The sequence below is a fragment of the Lepisosteus oculatus genome, chromosome 22 (assembly GCF_040954835.1).
Source record: "Lepisosteus oculatus isolate fLepOcu1 chromosome 22, fLepOcu1.hap2, whole genome shotgun sequence".
In the NCBI taxonomy this organism is placed as follows: Eukaryota; Metazoa; Chordata; class Actinopteri; order Semionotiformes; family Lepisosteidae; genus Lepisosteus; species Lepisosteus oculatus.
Window position 1 is genome coordinate 8,035,317 of NC_090717.1, and position 23,801 is coordinate 8,059,117.

The 23,801-nt window shown below is 42.7% G+C and overlaps 1 protein-coding gene across 22 annotated transcripts in view; it reads right to left on the bottom strand.

The window, feature by feature from the left end:
* ncor2 (nuclear receptor corepressor 2) overlaps positions 1-23,801 on the bottom strand; it is a 174,835-nt gene that overhangs the window by 130,035 nt on the left and 20,999 nt on the right. For 21 of the 22 annotated variants that reach the window (XM_069182259.1, XM_069182248.1, XM_069182244.1 and 18 more), the window contains exons 2-3: positions 9,781-9,959; positions 7,024-7,151 (exon numbers count right to left, since the gene is read on the bottom strand). In XM_069182259.1, coding sequence (XP_069038360.1) covers positions 7,024-7,151; positions 9,781-9,885 — 233 coding nt within the window. In that variant the 5' untranslated portion in view covers positions 9,886-9,959. Of the gene's footprint in view, positions 1-7,023; positions 7,152-9,780; positions 9,960-23,492; positions 23,553-23,801 lie in introns of those variants that run through there. The other variant, XM_069182239.1, reaches the window with a different exon arrangement.

The following is a 23,801-nucleotide window of genomic DNA, read 5'->3' on the forward strand; positions in this document are numbered from 1 at the left end:
CTTGATTGTAAAGGTCATCCTTCCTCGCATCTAGCAGTTTTTCTACAATGTTGTCTTACCAGCTTTCACAATCACACCATCGGGTCATCTTTTTTTTTTCCTCCTCCTAAAATAAGCTGTCATGCACGAGCACACACAATAATACAATAATCTCATCCCTGACACACAACAGCCAGCTTTTTTCTACCCTAGATTTGCCATCACATTAAGGGCAGATTACCGGTTGAGATTGGCACTGCAATAACACATTGTGTTATCCCAATGCCCGTGGCACAAATCCGCAGAACCGAGTACGAATTGATCCAGCACAACAGGCCTGGCTTCGAGATGGAGCGATAGTCCCAGCTGCACCTCTCAGACCACCAAACATTCGGAATATGGTAGGACCTGCACCTGGCCTGAAACTCCCTCTCACCTGCTCCCTTTCCTCTAACTGAAAGCGGCTCATTCCCAAATTTAACCTGACCTTCTGAGTTGTGGTTTCCACAGCTGAAATGTGTTGGGAGCGTCATTATGACGGTTCCTATCTCACTGCAGGCATTAACTGCTTGGCCAATTCCATGCGCTCCATGCGAACCAGACAAGGCAAGAAGCTATTCCAAATGCAACTGAGACACAGAGACAGAAAGGATTGTTCTGGGGTGATGAAGTTGTGTCTTTCTCTATCATGCGTGTGACACACTAAGATGAGGTCCTGTCTACTTGGCAATGTAGATCCAACTGCAGTGTTTAGCATCAGCCTCAGATTAAGAGTATTGGCTATATTTGGAAACCTGGTGTTAGCAAGGGTGATAACCCCAGTGGACTGACAAAACACCAGGCTTGGTTTCAATAACCTGACCTCGTTTCTTCTCATTTCACCTGGCCTGCTGTCACCCAGGTGAGCCCTGCAATTCGATGGGCTCTCTTGTCTCTTGTCACTAAACGGTATCCCCTCTAAAAAACAATCAAAAAAGTGAAATTGCTTTACAGCTGAAAAATCCCTGCAAACAAAGAGTTAACCAGATCACATATTTCCAAAGCACTCTAAGAAGGTTCTATTTATAATAATGGCAGCTCAAGAACTCCTTCGGTGCCTGAATGACTAGATGGCATTAAATGCAAGTCATTAAATGTTCAAGAAGTTTAGAAGAACTATATGGTGCCATGTGATTGTGAGACGAAAGGAAGATCTCACTCTACCCTACTTTGCTGTCTGCTCTCTTTTTTTTTTTGATCAAACAGCCACTGCAGACACATTTTCCTAGGTACCCTAACCAAAGTGTCACCCTAACCAAAGTCACTTTCTTTTATTTTCCTTCCCTTGGTATGTGTCATGGTCTAAAATACTGTTTGGAAAGGAGAGACGATTGTCATATCATCATACATCAAGAGAAAAAAAAGAACATCAGGATATCTTATGTACGTTGACTTTAACAAAAGGAAAGAAAATCACTGCTTGTAAACAGCGTATGCAGTGTACATACCGTGTTGAATGAGGAATTTCAGTGCTCAAGCTGTTTATGTACTTATGAGACAAACTAGTAAGTAGCATGGAAAAATGCTATCAAAAATGTATGATTTTATTAAAAGAAGGTGGGGGTGACTAGACTAAAAAAAGGGTTTCTCTTTTTTAGTCTTAAAGATAACTGATCTTGATAGGACAAATAAAACGAGCCCTCTAACCATCATTAGGAACGATGTTAAGGTACAACATGACTAAAAAGGTTATTTTTCACCGAGAAAGCACCGAGTGACTCTTGTTCCTCAAGTCCCACAACACCCTCTTCAGAAGGATAATGCTAACCAAACCAGAGCAGACGTCATCATCCTGCATGTGATATCAGCAGTTAAGAGTCACAAGATGCTTCCTACAGACATACTGTAAGATTAAAATGAGAACTCACTAATTTCCCCCACAGTTTCACAAAAAAACCCCAACTCATTTTCTTGATTTAAGGTGTTCTTAAAGGATTTTGGAAACAAGGTTTCAAGCACATGGTAAAAGCTACAGTAGACGTCTTGGCAAGGATGAAGAGCCTCCCAAAGAAATACCACCTTAAATGTTTGGAACAGAATGTCAAACTAAAAACTCTCTGCAATCAAGATTTAGTATAAAACTGAAATAATGTATTACATCTTAAATATTTGTGTTTTTTTATTTTAGCCAATAGCAAACTATGAATTGTCTTGTCAAAGAAAATGAAGTTAAAAAAACATCATTCTGCATTATCAAAGTGAAACAGAAACAGCCTTTTCAACATGCATTTAACATTCATAGCCTTACATCATAACCACAGGCTTTGTTCATAACATCCGTCTCCAAGAGATTCACTTAATCTTTTTCCCCACTGTCATAAAAAGCACATTCACCAAGTGAAAACAACCATGAATAATGTTAAAGGCAATCAACAGTTTAAACTTTCTTTTCATGGCAAACTTTTGCAGCCGATGCAAAACAGCTCAATTTGTGGGCCACACAGTGGTCACTCACTAACAACTTTGACTCCTGATGGAAGCTTCATTCTCTACCTGGGTTCAGTGACATGTCAAAATGGCTTTCTGTAGCCTCACAGACTCAAAACCTATTGCATTCCTCTGATGACCTTTAAAAGATCCATCGCCCCGTCTTCAGGAATGATTACAAGAGTGTGACTGAGTTTTAATGCACCCGCTTGCAGTACTCCGGAGCACTGTCCACCATCCCTCCTTCGCTGGGGGTTCCCTAGCTGAAGCGTGTGCCAGGCTGCCTCGCTTGCTACCCTCCCACTGCCATCACAGTACAAAGTAGGGCATCTGCTTGGCCAGGGGGAGCCGGCATTGTTAGCAGATTACCATGCAGCAGATTAAGCTCAGATGAACTGTTGCAACCTCAAACACCACTTTGCACACATGGAAAGTGGGTTTAACAGCCTTACAGTAAAAAGCTCTCGGCCGCCTGATTGCTGGGTAGCAAGGCTGCTAATCTCCCCATGCATCAGAAGGAGGTCCAGGTGGAAACTAAAAGGCATGGTCCAGTGAGACACTTAAAGAGTCACAATGGATTTTCTCCCAGTGATGCAGACAGTGATAGCAATGTCATAACAGTAACATTCCTATGATCTTGGAATACTCAAAATAAATCAAAGATCACAAATGCATCAAAGCTGTTATTGACACACTATAAACACTAAATGACGGGAGGAAAAGCTGTTTGCGGTGTTTGTTTGTTTTTTAATCGCAGCTTTATTTGGCTTCAGAAACAAACGTAGCAGCCCACTGATGGGACTGTTCTTGATATCAGGCCAAGGAACATGTAATGTGCCTTTGGTTTCTCTAAAATCTTCACTCTTTAAGATCAGCCAAGTATTTTAGAGTAATGAACCAGTAATGAAGCAATGACAGGACTAATAGTATTGGGTAAGATGAATCCCATTAGGATGCTATGTGTATGTGTATTCATACTCTTCCTAGCCAAGGGCTGGCAAAGTGGGTCTGTCTCTTGTTGGGGCTGTGTGGGCTGGGATCTCAGGGAGTTCAATCACCTGTGCTGCGCAGAATTGGCAAATATCTAGTACATGGTCCTTATAATGATGTTCACTTGTTGGGTAACTGCTATAGTCGTCTGCCAGGAGTCCTTAATAAAGGGTGACCGTCTTTTCCTCTGTTGCTGATAAATTTGAAGAGATGCAACATACCAGTCTTATCATGCCAGATTGTCTCTGAAGTTTCCTCAATGATTCATTTACTTTCATATCATGGCTTTTCAAGAAATACTTACAGCAACCAATGCAAGGTGCCCGGATTAATCTTAAGGGCCCATCAAGGAAGACATACCACTTATTATACTTTATTACACAAAGCGGAGGCCAGCTTCCTAAAATCATTGATCCAATTTTAATATTAGACTTCCCTTACCCCCGAGCTTCATGAAGAGAGACTAATATAAATGTTACAACCTGAGCTGGACCTTTAATTTACTGAAGAGGCCAAATAACTTTGGCACAAGTCACTCATTCCAAATCATCTTCTGTCTCTCCCCACATGGGAGAGAGCTTATTATGATTCCAGCTCATCAAGTTCTTTATTCTACAGGATCTGCATTTACCACCACTGGCATCAAGTTTTACTGTGTAGCTCCTTCTTGTTGGAATGTATCTAATCTGGATATTTTACATACACGTTCCTATCACTGTTTATACATCATCAGAATGTATATCAAAAAATAAATTGCGCTGTTTCTGAATCCAATCCACAGGCACTCAGATTATTGCTTTTAACTGAGCTGTAAAAGCTTCCATTGGCCCTGGTACCCCAGTACACTTGGATTTTGCTCTGTTCTGTGTGCTGTTACTAAAAACCCTCCTAGCCTCAGTCTTCCCTGATAATTTATTCCACATACAGCTGCTTCTGCTGTAATCCCTACCCATCTCCAGTAAATACTGAACGCAAATTTTAGGTGTCTGCACGTCCGAAATCGGCAAAACAGAAACAAAAACCACTAAGGCACTAAATCGTAAAAGATCCTCCTCAGTTTCAGAACAGGTGCTGTCCTTGACGGTCTTCATCATTACACCAGGCCTATCACCAAGAAAGCTTAAAGAGGAGGACACCTGTGCAAGAATTTGTCTTGATTTTCCAAAAAACTGATGGACATTTGCATGATTCGCACTTGGAAAGCAATAAACTAAGGGCACAGCTCTCAAATACAGAAGAAAAGACAGACTTTGAAAGGCACTCATTTCCAAAGATCTGTGATAGGGAGATAAAAAAAAATTGGATCTGCCCGTGGGCATCATGAGACTGCCACCGAACAAGGGGAAATCCTTTTGCTACTGCTCAGTTATGAAAATTTTTTTTCACATTAGAAAAACACAAGGATGTTATTTATATTCTACTTCCTAAATACAACCGGACCCTTGATAGAGGAAGGAGGAGTGATCACTTAAGACGACTGAACAATGATCTCACAACACACTATACGTGGAAAGTGGGGGGAGTAAAAGACAATCATTCCAAAGTAGACAACAGATGAAAAAAGAAAACCAAAGCCAAACAAAAGAGGGATTCAGGGAAAATGATAGTTCAAGTTTAGAAGCACCAGCGAGAGTAATTTTGTAAGGCTGTTCTTAAATCACGGTAGTTCACACTTTAAGTGCCCCAGAAGAGAGAGGTGTTTGATCAATGGAAACCCTGACTTGTCATTATTGTACCGCCATGAAAAGAGCCGTATTATTTCAAACCTTTAAAGAAACTGAAGGACACTGATTAGCATTTCTGAAGCCGTGCCACTGCCTATTCATTAGCCTGGCAGCACGTCAATACAGTCTTTTTTTCTGAAGGCGTCTTTCACAGCAACAAAGAGATGGGTTGTCTGAAATCCTGGGCTTTTCACCTGCACATTAAGCCACAGTACCTGTGCTCATTTGTATGCAACTTGAAGCTCAGCTTTCTTTTCTTACAATGCAAGTTCTTTACATCCTATAATATCAGGGACTTTCTCCTTAAATGATATGTTGTCTTTTTACACACACCTGTTGAAAATCTTAAATGTGAAGACGACGGCCCGATTACACCACAATACCTGTAAAAAGTACTCAAAACCGTGCTACCGTTCTAGGACATCCTGGAATTCGTCGTCCGACGTAAATAAGGGACAAATATTCTACACAAAAGCAAGAAGCAAGTGACAGGTGAACAAATATTTACCCAGAAATCTTTCTGAGGTGAAATAAAGCCCCAGAGATGAAAAGCGGTACACTGCTCGGGGGATTGTGCTGAACAGCGCTTTAGTAAACGCCTTCAAGCAAACCTTCCAGCAATTATTAGAATGCCACTATCTCAACATCAAGAGCACAAACACCGTCTGGAGGCACGAGAATACAATGCTCCCAATTTCAGCTGTTATACAGCTCCAACTGTCAGACTTGCCCTGGAGGGAGCACTTTCACTTGAGATTTTAATTTAATTCAATCCCTGGCCTCCAAAGGCAACAGAAGACAAATGCGACCATCTACAGAACCAGCCAGGACTTATTTTTATTTAACAATGCCCAAACCATGCCAGGAGAAGCTTAAATGCTGCCCACCAGGGGTGGCACTTGTCAATTACCGACGGAGCTGTTCACTGTGCAAAGTCCAGCCTTTTTGTCTCACTCTGCTGGCCTGGCTCTCCTTCTCATGCCACCTTATGTCTGAAGGTGGACGGTGCCAAACGGGGGGGAGGGTTGCGTGTGCCCAAACCGTCCCCAAATACTTTCGGTTTAATAAGACTGATTTGAGGCCACTCCACACCAATTTTGAGTTGATTGACCCTTATGGATCCAATGTTGATTTCTGGGAGCCTGCAGTAGAAGAAACCTCCCTCCTAGAGCAACATTCTTGTTTGTTTAATACAAAACGTGGGGCAGAAACAAAAGAACCTTTAGGCTAGAATCCTAAAAACCTTCCAACAGCACCATGTCTAAATCCTACCTTTCACAAATGCTCTTATGTCAGCCCGATGCTTACAATAGGCTGAAAGCTGGCAGCAGCCTCTTCCCCTCCATGCAAAATTTATATGATGCCCACAAATAATTTATATCCCCTGGTAACAGATGTTTGCAGAAAACTAAATGTATCTGCAAGGCCCCAGCTATCACAGAGGGAGAACAAGAGGAAGCCTCGCACTTAAACCTGTCAGCCGCACCTGGGATCCAGCATCCAAGATCTGTTTTCATCCTTTCGCTAAGCTTGTAAAAGCACAGAGACTTAACGGAACTGTCAAAGGCAATCGAGCACATAGCACAGCTGAAAGAGAGCAATGTCCTCAGTGCTGAATTCAGGATGCAGGGAAAATTCTTACAAAAAAGCTCAAGAGTCAACCACCTTCTCTCTTCAGTTCACACAATATGTACCATAGCTGCAAACCTTTTAAGTGAAGTGAGGAGCAGCCAGCCGACAGCTTTTCGAATGGACCTGAGACAAAAACACTGGCTCATCAGCGAGGAGAGGCAATCCCGGGCACACATAGGGCCATGTTTAGGGTATTTAGCGGGGTCATCCAAATCAGACAGAAAGCGCATACCTTTCACTTCCGGGCTGGAACTCGGACAGCAGGGAAGGCCTGCGGCGATGAGGCGGAGGCAGTCCTCCATGGGCGATGTGGGAGTTGTAGTCCCGAGAATGAGCATGGTACTCGGGGATCCCGACGTCCTAGAAAAGGCAAAATCCCGAAACGTTTAGAAATGCACGGCGCCACTTTCATTTCTGCGTGGAGAAAGATGCGCTCGAATCGTGTCAGGCTGCGTCAGCCTCCTTTTGCGTCTCTGTGCATTTACCGAAGGAAGTGTTTCTTCGGCGGCTATCAGCATAGGAAGCACAGAGAAATGACAGGGGGGGCAGGAGGAAAAAAAATTGTAAGCTTGCTTTCCAAGCTGAGCTGCAAAAATACGGTATTAAGCTAAGGCTGACAACAGAGGCCTTGATTTTTGCCTCTACCTCTCTCAAGGAAATATTCATATTGCAGATCCAATAAAATCCGGTGAAAACAATTAAGTCAAGACCCAAGACAGAGACCTTCCTTCTGGTAACATGGTCTCACGAGTCAATTATTGGTGTAATGCCTCTGCTTCACAGATGCGTTCATCGGAACAGTCCTAGGGCTACAACTGTTGAGTCATAAATTAAGCAAATGATGCAAAGTTACTGAATTGTAATAACACTACACAATAATGAGAACAGCAATTTACAAAGTCCAAAACACTGTGCTGTGGTTTAACTGCATGTCGCACAACTGCCATCTCCTATTATCACAGGCCTGGAAAGACGAGAAGAAAATGAGAGGAAAAACAAACCAAAACACAGCTGTGCTGATCCAGGGAGGTATTTCTGTGTCCTTTAATTGTTGATGGGAGTGAACTGTGACAGAGCGAGTGCCATGTGACGCCTTTAAAACGCAGTTTTCCGAGGGCTCACCAAGACAGACTGGGCTTAATCCAGTCATTTATTCAATTATTTAAACCAAGTGACAGTTGGGGATGCTGGTCACTGCAGCTAGACTCTTTATGGCTCACCCTCTCGTGTAAAGAGTGATAGAGCACAAAAGGGAGTTTTCTTTGCAAGCACTGCCTCGCTTTAATCTACAATAAGCACAATGTTCACACATAAGAACATTAACAAAAAAGAGGAGACCAGTGAGCCAATCTAGCACATTTTGTATATAGTAGCTGATTGATCCAAGAATGGGTTTCTGCCAAAATCCTGAGACCCACAGGCCTTTATCTCACACACTTGTTTTATTTCCCCAAAAATGAGCGCTCATCCGGTGCAATCCTTCAAAATATTTGGAGAATATTCTAAAGAATTAAATATTCTTATATTCTTGAAAATAAATATTGAATCAAAAAATATATTTCATTATAAAAAGACTAGTTGTGCAACATGACAACAGGATACCAACCAGTAAAGAATGCACCATGCTGAAGAGTGCCCTTCATATCACGTATGTTCATACCACTGAAACGTTACTTCACATTCACCAATTACTGCTAGATAAACAGTCCACAGTGCCTGGATGGTTTCAGGTGCCCTTGGTGTCTCTGCTTATATCCTGTCCCTCACTAGCAGCATTAAAATGTTTTTTTACAGCACTGGAATCAATCAATAAAGACCATAACCTCAGCATGGCTATTTCTGGAACTGATGTGCAATAAAAACAGAAAAATCAGCCACACACTCAGAGGTGGAAAGTTGTGGCATCTGGCTTGTAACAGAGGAAGCAGACATCAAGAGACAACTGGGGAGAATGAAGAGCAGGTCGAAGGAACAACAGTGTAAAAAAAGCCAAAAAATAAGTATTGCACTTTTAACGTTAGCCTTTATCAGGCAGATAACATTTCAGAGTTTAACAATCTGAGCAGGAAAATAAAAGTTTATGTAATCGTCAACATCACTGTATCTCCTTAACCACTATTAGGTAATAGATCTTCATTTAATGTTATATTGCATAGCCTTGAGATGAGGCAGGCACAGCACTGGGTATAAAACAACATAAAGCTCAGCTAGGTCTGTTATCTTGCCCTTAGACACTATGCAAAGCCTGTTGCAGATGCAGTCAGTTGTGCAGAAGGTTGAAATATAAACCACATGGGGGAAATTGGACTGTTTCACCTTTGATGTTGTTTTTGGAACATAATTGCATACTTACACTTAAACAGCATGAAGATGCAACACATTCTAACGTGGTTATAAAAAGAATCTTTTGCCGCTATTGTAAACAGCAAGAAGACCAATAGGGGTTCATTGCTTTTAAGTGTCAGAGTGAGGACAGTTAAATGGACACATGCTCTCACGTTCAGGCAAGATGATCCACGCTGCCCTTTTCCTTACAAATCCCTAAGTGTTCTGGCCCTGTGCTATTAAGCCATCAACACTAGTGCCACTGAAAAATCACATGACTATAAATATACAAGCATGAACTCTCATGAAAGTAAGTGTGCTATTCGACTGAGGAGCGAACCCATTTGCTTAACCTGTGTAAAGCAGCTAAATAATCTGATCTGTAAATAATTTCACCCTGCCTGCATTCCCATAGCTGTACAGAGTTCAGGCAAGTGCTACAATATCAGCTTACGTATGTTTAGTAATCCCGCACGAAACATGTGACATAGCTGCCCCATTAGATAACTGTTATTCTTGCTACAGAGGGGGAACTGGCAGGCAGGAGTGAGGGTCTGCCTGCAGTGAGCAGTGATGGAGTGCTTTGTTAACAAAAGCAAGAACAGATGACCTCTCCAAAAACGCGGAAGTCGCGGACAGGTGCGGCGCAGCGGGCTTAGCTTACCGGGTGGGCTCTGGCCAGCTGAAGTGGGAGCACAGGGGGATTGGCCAGATGACGGCTCTCCACCGGCCGCCTGCTCTGGGGCACAGGCTGGGAGTGTCCGGACATGTCGGGGACGGCACGAGTCCCTCTACAGGTGGCAAGTGGGCTTGGAGTCACTGCATGCGATGCTCATGGTCAACCTGAAAGAGATTGGAGAGAGAACCGAGCATCACTGGCTGCTCACTGAGCTCCTGCAGCTGGTAGAGGCGTTATTTTCCCAAATCGCGTCTGAAGAGGCAAAATAGGGTGGTATTTCAGGCTGAGCTGTCTCCGAAATGCTAACCTGGGACTTTTGGTGAAAGAACAGCTGTTGGTTTCCTATTAGCCCCTGTGGGAAGAGGTGAATAAAAAGAACAAAACTGCCTCAGCTCTGGCCGGATAGATCACTCTGAACAGAATAAAAAACGTTTTTCCTTATTTTGGCTGCATGAGCTAGTGGTCAGTTTCTATACCAGGGTCACAGCTGAGCTTTGTACTCCAAAAAGCAAAAACGACCATCCACTATCAACATTCTCCCACTAACCACATGCAACATATTGAGAAACAATAAGACCGTTCAGGATCTACACAAATGTCAACATTCCTGGGGAATAAGAGTCCTTAAAGTGCCGATGCTACCAAGGGTCAAGAAAAACCTTACACACTTTGTGGCTACTGTGGAAGCTACTGTGCAGTCCTTCTCCCTTGCCCCTGGTCTAAGTATCAGCTTACTCTTGAGGTCCTATCACTTACTTTGACTGCATTAATAAGAACTCAGACTGGGTCAGAACCTCCCCTATTTAATATCCCTATCTGTATGATGAGTCACTATGTCCTTTTCACCGTGCAGAAAGTGCCTCTTTCAACTGTAAGATGAAGTTCCGCCATTTATTATCTGACAAGCAACATAAGGTGGATATCTGCTGACTCAGGCACGATTTCGGGTCTCAAGTTCACAGCAGTTGCAAAAAGGATGAAAGCGTTCACATTCGTGACGCTGAATCATTTCCGTAGCGCACTTGAATGGAACAGATCCCAGGACAGCCAGAGAAAGTGCGTAACCTTGTGATACACATCATCGCTTCTGTTTTAGATGTACCCTTGCCAATTCCATTCATCCCCCAACAGCACTGTCCACGCCTGTCCAAAGGCGACTGACCGACAACTGCTTCCCACCCCCCCCTCCCCCAAATGAGCACGAAACGCACTCCTCATTTTGTTCATTTAAAAACTTGAAAAAAGTAAGCTAGACACTTCTGGTAAAAAAATATTTTACCTTCATCTCAAGTTTAAAAAAATAAGCTGGAGTCAGAAAGAATTAGTTTTTCTAAAAAATCTAGAAATTGTGGAACTCAGCCAGCCCACTGTCCTCTAATAAGTCCTCTTCAGGTTCTGCCAGCCCCTGGGGAGGCACAGTGGAGGATGAGACTTCAAAATGCCCCGTCAGCTGCCGACCTGCCTGTTGTGCCAATGCGACTCTGCAAGGAGTGGTGGCTGGAAGCCAATGCAGTTCTCCAGACACTGCCATCTTCTCTTGTCTGAAGTTCCCAGAGAAATGAGCAGATCGTGGATAATCTCACAGACTTCAAGCAGATCCCAGAATAGTACAAAGAGGCATATTTTCCAAACACCACCACCGTATTTTAAGCAGGGATACTAAACAGTACATGTAGGAGGCACTGTCTTCCATCAAAACCTGCTCCTGACTCCTCGGTCATTTGACAGAGTATGGGCTCTTAACTCAAGTGCCCTGGCTAAAATCCACTTGGGCCTGCAAAACCTGGCATACCCTAGAAGCCCACCTTAAATCCATCCAACTGATAGAGTAGCTGCTCACTTCTCTACCTGATCCGCTGGCTCTGAATGCCTGCAGTGCATCACCCAGGTGTGTGCTGCAGTAGACCCTTTCATACATGCAGTGGGTTTAGGGGCCTTTTGGAAGAGAAGAACTTTATAGATGCAATAAATAGATTAATAGAAAGCTGCATCAGAGTGCAAGCCGCTAGGGAACAAGCGGAGATTAATTCCATGCTGAATGATAAAAAGAAAAAAACATTCTGGTGCTGAGCTTCTTCAAGTGTGTTCCAATAACTTGCTTGGGAGCTGAACAAAGCATGAATAGGTCTCTAATTACGTAAAATCCTGTAGTGCGTTTAAACCAAATTTGCATACCGTATAACAATGCACTCCCTCATCTGTGTTCGATGGCCTGTAGCAGACTGTGGGAAGGAAACATTTTTTTTATTTGCTTATTAATTTGGTTCTCCTTGTACTATAACTATAAATCTAAAACCAAACTTCTTTATTAATGACTGCTGAGTGTGCTTGTAATTCTTTTTAAATTGGAAACTCACCAAATGGTAATCTCTTTTATTGCGTATCACTAATGAAAGAAGCAATTACACAACATGAGCCACTGAACCCCAACTGACTGCCATCTCAATATGTTCAATACGTACTAGCCAATGACACTCAAAATGAAAGCAAATGACTCCACCAAATGAAAGCAAATGAGGTAGATGTTTGATTTTAAAAAATCCACTTCGATATCTTATCTGTACAGGAAACAGGGAACGCAAATGAAGGGGAACTGTCCCTCTTGTCAGGGTTTTCTCAATGTAAAAATGTTTAATCTTTTCAGTTGTCTTGGAACACGCATGACACACTGCATCACTGTATATGAACAGGTCTGTTGCGGCTCAGAAGAAGCCCAAGCACAGTAACAAGTCTGCTCATAACAGAAAGTGTGAAAGCGATCTGGAAACCCCACTGTGCAAATAAGCGCCAACTAAACAAACACGAAACACAGCGCCTGATTTTCAAAATCAACAGAGGAAAGGAAGCTGCATTGTAATAGCAAACCACAGATACCACTACGGACTAACAAGGCCAACTTTCACAGTAACGCAAGAGCTAGAATTAGCAGGCCAGGTTCTCATGTAGTTCTCCTGAGACCGGCGCCAAACAAGTCCAACAGGCTCAGACACTGTAGTAGGAACCACTGCCTCAGCTTCAGCGCTTCTGGGAATCATCACTATTCCTTCCGCACTGTGTCCAGTTTCAATCCCTCATCCTCAAGCTACGACAGTCTGGGAATCTCCGTCTGTCAGTCTCTGAGGAACAGAGTGCGGATGAGTTGTGGCTTTCTAATCAAAGCCTTGCAACACAAACCCACAGAGTCTAATCCAGAGAAAAATGAGGACTAAACTGTCAGCTGTCGTCATCCGAGTATTAAAATTAAACCTGCAGGTGGAGTTGAGCCGGGGATAAGAACGTTAAGTCTGAAGTGTCAGTGGTTAGAGGTCCACTGTTTTGCACTCAGCACGGCCTCACAAAGGAAATGAGTGAATCATTCAAACTGGGCTCTCACAAAAACATGCTTTCCTGCCCGTTACCAATACACAAGCACATTCACGCAGTTCAGATGGCCATTTAGGCCAAGGCTGCTGTGGAGGAATTAGCTCTCCCCTGAAAAACACTGGAGAAATAAAAGGAGGCCAGGGCACAGCATTCTTCTTATCCTCCTCTTGATTTTCAGTGCTCAGGGTTTCTTCTTGGATCCCAAAACTGCTCTTTTCCTCTCTGAATTTCTACAGCTCACCATAAAGACTCTTCCTTCCCCTATTCCTATCCGCTTCATATGTGCCTATGGCACTCTTCTCAAAAGGCAGAATGCAGACAGAAGAAAACAGCACCTCAAAGACACAAAGCAGAGAAACATGAGCGACTATGCACTAAAGAATACACCTGAAATGAAAGCTAGTGTACAGGAATCCTACACTTCCTTACGTCCCCCACTGAGTCACACTTCTGACAAAATACTGTTCAGCAATATAATGATGTCCTACTACATGAATGAACCGAATGTCTAGTATATATCTTCCCTTTGGTATAACTTGTCAGAGTAAGGGCATGAGAAAAGTAATTAGATATGTAATAACTTTAATTATGAACGGAGCCGGATTTAAAATATTAAATACCGAGTCAGATCACATTACACTTGAGTGGGGGGGGGAGCTCGTGCATTCAAACACGTCTCAGTTTACTCAAGCATTTCACAATATTTAGATGGTTATCAATGGCCAGAGGATCTTTGTCACAGAAAAAAGTGTGTGCTCACAGAAAGTGGCTAACCTGGTACCGGGATTCCTTAAGAACACAAAAACGATCAAATCCACTAGGGCAAACAGCTTGCCCAGCCAAATAAAGCTAAACATTGTGCTCAAGCAAGCACATGGAAACCTGGCAAAGCAGAATGAACACGCACTCATTCACCCCAGATCAAGGCAAGGCATCTATGGTCTGGCGCGACGGAGAAGCTCAAAAACGCGCGATTGTACTATAATTAAAGCGATATAGTTTCAACTTGGTGTGCAAAAGCTCTCCTACATTGAGAAAGCTTTGCACAATCACAAAAATTGCCCAATGCACTGCAGAAATCACAGTGTGGAAAAGAAACCCAATGCCTTACTCAGCACCGTACCTCACCACACTTTTGCTGTCCTATGGTTGAAAAGCAAGTAGTTTCATAATATTAGGGTTACCTGTGGACAGAAACCTGTTGAACTACAAAGATTTCACAGAACAGAATGCACATTTTACGGCATATGGTACGTACACTCCATTTTTATGTCCAGTTGTACCATTAAAAAGGGCAGGGTGTTCCAGATAAAATTTTCAGAAGAATGTTTCCTGGGTTTTTGAAAAACATGGTACTGTTTTATGGGGACTTCCAGGTAAAGACCGATAGCCGGCGTAGCCCACAAAGTTAAATAAGATGTAAGGGGAAGGTACAGGCCTAAGGAGGCATCGTACCAGTTAAACATCGTTTCAGAGTACTGCCACAGGCAAAGAGGTAATGTTCCACAGAAAAATATTGTGGGTAACAACAGCAGCACTGGGGCGTCAGGAGCAACGTAGTAATGAGATAACGGCAAAAAAACACCCTGTGCCCAGCAAACTTGATTTCAAGAGAAGCACCGGGTACAGAAAACTTCATCTTCATCCTACAAATGCACAGTACATTTTTACAGGTGCAACTTTTTCACTTGCTTTATTCAGTTTCCCCGCTGAGAACTTGGCAACTCCAGACAGATTCCTTGTTCTCCAACTATGGCTATCTACAAAACAACACCTATACTGAGGCAATAACTGTGCAGGTTGTAGTATTCTGAGGAACACTCCCAGGAGTTACGTGGTCACAGAAAAATCCTTTCCTGTCTCCTTTCCTGGAGCAAGAAAATGAAAAAAGAAAAGAAAACTGTCAGTCTAGCATAAAATACTAACCTGTTAATATAATGCAAATAAAAAAATCAAGGAAGGGCTTGTGAAGTACTGGAGGTCACCAGGGTTAACCAACAGCCTCTACCTCGAACTTACTACCTCAGCGATTAAAATCCAATACAGGGTGGAGCAGGAACATTTAAAGGGAGGAGAAACCAGTGTGGATGTAGAAGAGAAAAGGTTACCAGTGAGGCAAACAGATTACAGAATTCCTGCTGGCACAGCCACTGCGAGCCAGACTTCATGAAAGCTTTAAAGCTTCTTTTTATTAAGGTCGCATTTTATATATATATAGAAACATGACAATTCACACCGAATTACCGTTTAAATTCATCCTTCTAATTAACACCTAACAGGAGATGACGGATTACAGAATAAAACAAAGCAGCCCACTTTCTTGTTACCATGGCATAGTATAGCATGGATTTGTCACAGGTTTATGAAAATACCCAATCTTATGGACAGCCTAAGAAAAAAAAGTGTCTAAAAACACACAAATTTTACACAATTTCTTTTTTCTCAAGTACTCCATTGCAAGACTTCTTATACACGTGAATGTCATTAAACATAGAACACTTATTCCAGTTACTTGTATATCCTTATATAGGGTGCACAGGGATGAATGACCAAGTTGATGTATAAATGACATTGTGCAGGGCTTAAAAAAAGGTAATGATTAGCTTCTTAACTAAAAAGTATTGTATGTTTCTGGTTCCATGCACCTCTGTGACACAGTACCTTATGCACAGTAAAGGTAACAGAGACAGAGTCCACTCCAGCACTGCTAATGGATAACTTCACTACCTTCACCCTTGCTACAGGCCCCCACAACCACTGCCAGTTTTACTATCACCTCAAATATGGGGCTGGAGAGACTAATATAGTGAAGAAAACGTTCAACTTCCTGTTTTTCTCCTGTGATTTTCTGCAAAGTACACGCTAGGCCTAGAAAAGGCTCGTCATGCCCTGTTTTCAAGAAGAACTAGGATCAGGCTGTTTATAGATATTTTTTCAAGGCCTGCACATTTGTGCTTTTACAATTCCTCGTCGAGTTTGTAATTAACGTTTTAGCAGCAAAGTGGCGTGTGCAACGTCACCGAAACGGAGACAAAGAACTACAATACTGGCAACAACACTCATAGTACAGTAGCAGCCTGGGTTTCATAACCTAGACATATGGCAACAGCAGCTGCTGGAAGTCACATCATTAAAAATTGAGGCAGTTGTTGGGGGGGGGGGGGGTATCCTATTCATTTTGAAAAAATAGAATCGCTGTTTTTCAGCCTCCCCACTTTCATTCCACCCCCAACCTATAAAAGAACATTCTCGCTGTGAGGGCTTGAACCTTATCTTGTCAAACAAGAATGTAGCACCCCATGAAAATGCATGAAGTCTTCTGAAAGACCTTCATTCCAGAGGGCTAGGGCTGGCTGAACATGTTATCAGTGGTGCTTCAAGGTTGACCTACCAAAGATTGCTTTGCATTGCACATCTTATATGAACACTAAGATCCACTGGCTGACACCCAAAAATTCATCTATCCAGCACAACTAAAAGAGTCATTTGGAAGGTCAGTCACCTATAGACAACCATTTCTGCTGAAATGAACTTTATGAGTAAAAGAAAGAACAGTTGACCTCATATTACAGATGATTTCCATTTTCCACAGGAGATAAAAGCAATAGTAATTCTAATCTTATACTGTAACCAGCGAGCGGGTGCAGTGGGGCGAACACTTCCACCAAACTATTCCAACCCTCAAACAGTTGTTCTAAAGGGCCGGGGAAAATGAGAAGACTTTCCAAAATGACTCCATTAAATAGCCATCGCTAAGCCGCCACTGTGGAAAAAGCAGGAGCATCAAACAAGAAAACCTTGAGAAAATGCTTTTGAACTATTAAACATTGCAGGCTAAACTCTGCATCATACGGTCCCAGAAGCAATATTTAACCTATAGCAGTATTTACTATGCTACTTACACAGAGCTACACAGCACAGGAACCCTATCTTGGAAACTGTGATGGCAGAACACCATTAGAATGAATCCACTTTAGGGGTACAACTCGGTCTTTAACCTGCCTGACAAACAATTTTGTACTTCTCCAGGAATCTACACCCCTTTAATGACAGGAGAGCACAAAAGCACCACAGGCTTTTAAAAGGCACTTGCATGAGCATAATACACTGCCAGATTAGCGTCTTCTACTAATTGTTTAAAAAAAACAGGAAACAAGTGTAACCAGCTGTTCTGTGTAAGTTCACAGAGTTCACCACTTATCTAGAGCAGAGATTCATTTTTGACAGCTTGCCCTTCCCTGCACTGGTATTGGCTGGCTTACAATGCTATTTTGTGTAAAAAAAAAACCCGACATGATCAAGGAGCACAAATAATTAAAAACACAATACGAGAAACTCGCCAGTGTCGAGTCACAGTTTCCAGCCTGGCTGAAGGTCACGCCTGCGTTTTGCACTGAAAAAAAAAAAGGAATTAAAGAAATAATGTGCCATTGTGAAACATGAAAAGCAGCAAGACCACTAGGAAAAACTTAAAACAATGGTGTCAAAAGTCTGCTGATTGCCTGGTAGCTAAGGTTCCACAATTCAAGAAATGGCTGGTTGTGATCTGGACTGGCCCAGTCCAATGAGCCCAGTGCCACAGGGATTTGCAGGGCAGCAGTGAAGAGCTGGCCGAGTGGGTTGATGTGAGACTTGGCCAGGGTGTCCTATGCTTGTTGTGTAACACTGACCTCCATGGACAACTGGGCACTTGAAAACCCTATAGCGTCGTCAGTAATGGTGGCTGCCTGTGTCCTCCAGTTACTGTACTGCTTGGCAGCTTGCACTAACTTTCACAATGGGAGGCAGCAATAGAAGTCGCTGATAAAGTTGATAAAACACTGAAACAAGGAATGTCAAATAGTAACGGATGACATTTCAAAACACTCGATACAGGGTGAAGGCAACATGTGTTCATCTCCACGAGCCCCCAGTCACCCAGAGTGGAGCATGACTCCACTTTAGAGCACGTTCCCTGTGCCATGAGTAACACAACCTGAGAAAGCGGTCAGACACGCTCGGAGAGACCTACTCTAGGAGTAAGAGGAACTGTAGAAAGTGGAAAAACATCTTGTGGGGGGGGGGAAGAAATGTTCTGTGGAACGTTTCTCATTTTGCATATGAGAAAGTGGGGTGCAATGCCAACATGATGTTCCCCAAGCTCTCGATATTTCTCTTTTCCACACCTTTTATCGTAGGCAAGATGAGAGCTTTTTGACTGACTTCAAGCCACTGCTACATTAACTACACTGACATTGTTTTTATTTTTAACATATATTTACATTAAGCCAATCAATCACTCACAGGGCTAATATGCTTTGGAAACACTGGAGGAATAAACATTTTTATTACAGAACTGTCGCATTCTTCCATCCTACAGTAGCATCGCCCTAGGAACTACTGCTACTGCAGTGCATGAAATTCTCATTAAACTCACTCGGTTTTCTTTGTAAATAGCTGTTTAACTCTGTTTCTCCTCAAAACGGGAAACAACAAATCAAAGCACTTCTTGCAACTAAGAGACAAATGCTATTTTTAAAATGATAGATGCTGCATATTTAGCTGGGCTAATTTTTTTTCCCCTGGTGCATCAGAAATAACTGGATTTTCTGCAGGTGTATCATTGAACAGAGTTTGGTGTATTGTATAGTCCTATATCCACAAACACTTAAGGTTACAACTGCTGCTGAAAATGTAAAGAAAAAAAAAATCCCCACATCTTTGCCAGTTTATCTGAAGTCATCTGGCTCTAATGGTGTCTGGAACAGTAAATTTAGCCACAGACACCAGCAGTGGTTTTTTTTTCCTTGAAGAAACTTTTCAGATAAAATGAACTTGAAACTTGCGCCTTTTCTTGCGAAATCTTTCAGTGTGCCATATCACTTGGCTGTTAGAAACTGGGATGTGAAAACTGCTGCTCTACTGAAACACTAAAGCCATGTTATATTGCAAAATTTCCTTCATTAGGAGAAAGGTTACTAGAGGTTATCAAGGTAATGCAAGGTCATCGTCAGAGGAAATAACACTTAAAAATAAAAACTAAAATTGCAGTTTTCTGGCATTAGACAAACTTCACAATCTGGAGAAGCATGGGATACTCAAGTCTTGACTCGATGTCAACTTATTTTGTTCAAAATACCAATGGGATGACCTTAAGATAAAGAAAACACAGACCCTTTGCCGTCACACCTTTTTCCCAGATTTTTGGCAGTTGTAATAGAAAAGAATTGCTTCAGAAATGTGAGCAACTGCAGCTGTAATTAACCTCAGCCCTCTACATAAACACGGATCCTCTACAGCTTACATGCAATCCTAAACCTACACCCTATCTGAATTTTTAAATATTTTAAATTATTAACCACAGGGTGGCCTGATCAAGATGTGTCTTGTTTCATACGAGCTTTCATGGCAGAAACCTGCACAGGGAGCCTGGAAAGTTCACAAAATTCCACTCTGATATAAGTGTCCAAGAGACTGGACTCAGACTGCTCAGCCATGTGCACTTTACTTGTTATAGGCTACTGGCATGGGGTTAATCTGCAACTACACATTTGCTCAAAATTTCAGAGGCCAAAAAAGGAAACTGACCCCTTCCCATAATGCAATCTGTGACGGAAAACAAGAAGGCAACATGGAAAAGGTGGCTGTTGCACATTGAAATAATGTTGAACTTTTTATACCTATATTCGTTATTCTTTATCCCAACTTTGGAATGGTGTCTGTTATGTTTGTTTTCAGCACGTGGGGTGACCCACATAATTGAGCGTCCGCAAATCTTTTATATAATAGTCCAAAGTAGCACAGAAGCACAAAAATGACCCAAAACCCCAATGCACCAATGCAAGGGTAAACTCACCGAGAGATTACACACAACCCGCCCCCAATTCTTCTGGGCTCGGTACATCGTAACCATTGTTTAAAAACCTGCCGATATCACAGCTCCCGTCACCACCGGGAGTCTGTAAATTGTGACACAGGCTTCACTGATAATAATCTAAGCCACAACAGGCTTATCAGACTTCTCTTGCTTGTTGTGAAAGATTTGAAGATAGCAGGGAGGTGGGTTTTTGCAGATTACTTTCCAGCACAAGATCCAGCTGGAAGAAACTCTGCAGATACTAATATGCCTCAGCATCCTTCAGGACACAGCTGCACCAGCCAGGAAAATGTAGGGCGATTTGATAATCCTGTTTCACTGAGCTCACATTTCCAGTGCTTTGCTCTCTGCATAACAGCCTCCACTGAAGGTTCAGAAAGCTTGCTCCACTCCTTGTGCCAATTGTCCTATTTTTGCTTCCTGAAAGAAAAAATACAGTCCAGGAATGCCTTGTGAGGTCCCAAAATCAAAAGCCAAAGGTTTCAAAGCCGTCACCATTTACACCAAGAATCCACATTTTTTGCTTTTTGTCATTAAACTGACCAAACAAAGAAAGCATCTCTGGAAAAGGCAACCAGGAAGCCCCAATCAAATAATGGTGGAAAAAAGAAGATGCAATGTTTCATAAAGGACCTGCCAGCCAAGGGAAACGACTAACTGTTTACATCTGGAAAACGTTTGCTGCAGTGGAACCCCTGTGACACTCCCAACACAGAGCTGCTTGAACACCAATCACTGGCTTAAGAAGTTATGCCTCAGAGATGGCAAAACCTTGGTTTCTGACAATAATAAAAGGAACAAAAATTGTTGTTGTTTTTTAGTCGACACCCTAAAAAAAAAAAAAAAACAGATTTTATCAAGCAATTGCCAAGTCGCTACTTAACAGTCACTGACTGTGCCGCTTCCTCGCCTCACTACCACGACTCTCCAGTCTGGGTCCTGGAGGGCTGGCGTGTTGGTAGGATTTCATTCCGGTCACAAGGGACATAGGCTGATTACTGGCTCAAAACGGACTAATTGAACTGCCTCTCCCAACTCTTCATCTGCTTCGGGTTGAAAAAGACCTAGCAAACCTGCAGAGACACCAGCCCACCAGGACTGGACTGGACTGGACTGGACTGGACTGGCAGTTTAAGCCGAGGTGAAAGTCAGCAGGTGGAGAGAATGACAATATGTGGTAACAAGAACATGCCAGCCTGGCCAGAATGACTGACTCCAGAACGTGTCAACAGATGCCAGTTCATCTCCCACAAAGACGATGCTCCTCACGTAATCAACAACCTCAGACACTCGCGCTGACAGTGAATGAAACCTACACTCTACCACCCACATCCACCTCTATGCTACAATGCAAAACCAGTAACTCTCTCTCAGGAGCGTGTGTGTATTTTGAAGGAGGGGGCTGGGGGAGTTACAACACTGTTACAATCTGTCAAACCAGATGGTCAGATTTTTGCTGGCAGGTTAATCAACATTATCTCAATATTTGAACAGCCTTGAAGAGGCTACACGGGCATAACACACACTGCAGAACAAACAGCACAGATTGGCTTAGCTACAAGCGCAAGTCAAGTGTAGAGGTTACGTGTTTTTCAGCGTTCTGTAGTAACCCGCCGACACTCACAAGGGATAAAAAGCAATGAAAAGGTCTTTCCAAACCAACCCAGAGAGTAATAGGCCATGGGAAATCTAGCTTGCCTGCTCTAGCAGCAGAGAGGATGGTGTCAATTAGGAACTAAAATGATTGACATAACAGCTGTGGCAGCAATTCAGAGAAGCTTTTATCCCTACACTATATACTTCTGAATAAGCAGTCTGCAGCCTCACACTGTGTATCAATCACCTACAGTACTATGTAACTCCCCTGCGATTGCATGGTTTGATACCTTAAGATACAATCACACTTTGTCTTTCGACTGCTTTGAGGCCGACATCTACTACGTAAAAATAAAATGTATATCTAAATTCTTATCGAACTAATAAAGGCACCGGTGCGATATCCTGGTGGATCATGACATTTTCTGCCAAGAGGATCTTTTTTAATGACCTCAAAGTTTAGGTGTATTTTATTTGAAAGTATCTTAAATCAACTTGTGTATGCTTGGATCGATCAGTGCGTTACACAAAAACGTAGACAGGCTCGTCTTTCATTATGTTATAAGCGCCTTTGAGGCGACCTGAATAAAAAACCTTGAACAGAATAGAGCTAAAAGGGCAGATGCATTAAAAAATCCTTCATTTGGCTGCCTGCTGTTAAGTATAATCACATCTGGCATATTCACAACTTTATTTGGTGTACGAATGTAATCTAGCATTTACAGGAAATCTATGTAGAATTTAGTTTACAAAAGGAATTCCATTCCATCTTAAAGCCTAAGATCTAATATCTATTCTTTCACCTATTTTGAGTCCAATAATCTATAAAGTCACTACAACAGTTCTAGATCATCACCGAAACTGCCGGAATAACTCTGGTATTAGCACATCTGAATAGCAACCTAATTCAACAGAAAATGAAGGAAAACTGTGCAAAAAAAATTCCTTAAAAACACAAATCGCTCAAAAAAAAAGATCACAATCACAAACGATCCCTCTTCAGTGGTCAGGGGACATGCGCTTCAGCTGTGGCCCCAAACATTAGGAGACAGTGGAGATTAGGGGCAGGAGGGAAAGGCAACACGAACATGAAGTAGGAGAAAGAAAGGTTATGAGACAGGGCTGAGACGCAGCCCAGCGAGTGAAACGAAAGCGCTGTGCGGGCACAGTGGGACAGGGAAACCATGGGGGTAACCGGGAGTTGCTGCCAGGGAAATACCAGCGACCCCACATGCCTCAACACCGGCGCAGACTGCCAGGCTCACCGAGCACAAGACTGAACCACCGGGGCATCAACACCAACTGTGGTCAGAAGCCCCGACCTCAGAGCAAGAAGTGCAACGAACAACAATTTAAAATGAGACTAAAGAAGTGTGGAACCAGGTAGGGAAAAAAAAAAGTCTCCTAGATTTTCCATAGAAATATTGAAATATGATCGTAATTGTGTATTCAAAACTTGCAGCGTGGCACAAAACTCCCCCTAACTGAAGAACTTCCCCTTCAGAAGAGTCCCCCCCCCCCCGCCAACTCTCCCTCTCTTCAGCTCTGAAGCTCGTAACATCTCAACTACTTGCCAAGCCCGAAGTCCTGTCAGGGTGATTCCCTGTGTGTGCCCTTTCAAAAAAACAAAACAAACCCCCCCCCCCCAAAAAAAAAGAAAAAGAAAAAGGAGAAGTCCCCACACCGGGACAGTGTGGTGCTCTCACCCGATTCACTCCTCACAACCCAGCCATTTTCAAAGAAGAGGCCGGCCTTACCTTTTAATCCACGAGGAAACACGAGACGCAAATAAAACACAGGAATACAAACGCACAATGGAAAGAAAATAGATTAGCCGGATATGAATCACAAACAAGACTCTCAACAAAGGACAGAGACCTACCGGCTCTAGTCTGTGATGTGGGCACCAGAGCTTTTAATAATTTTCTCACTGTTTCTCTGAGCCTCCACAGCCTGTAAACTGTGTGGATTACATAAACCCACTCCTCCAGCTCAGAAGCCAAGAGTATATGCTTTTATTCTCAGTGCTGGCAGTGAGTAATAATTCCTGGTAACCATGGCGGCATTGGAGCACTGCCAGCAGACACTACAAGAGCTGAAATCTATCACTTGGGCCCTTTTACAGCTCTGCTCAGCAACTTCTCAATATGAACAGCTATCTCCTGGGCAACAGACTAATATCCTCTGTTTT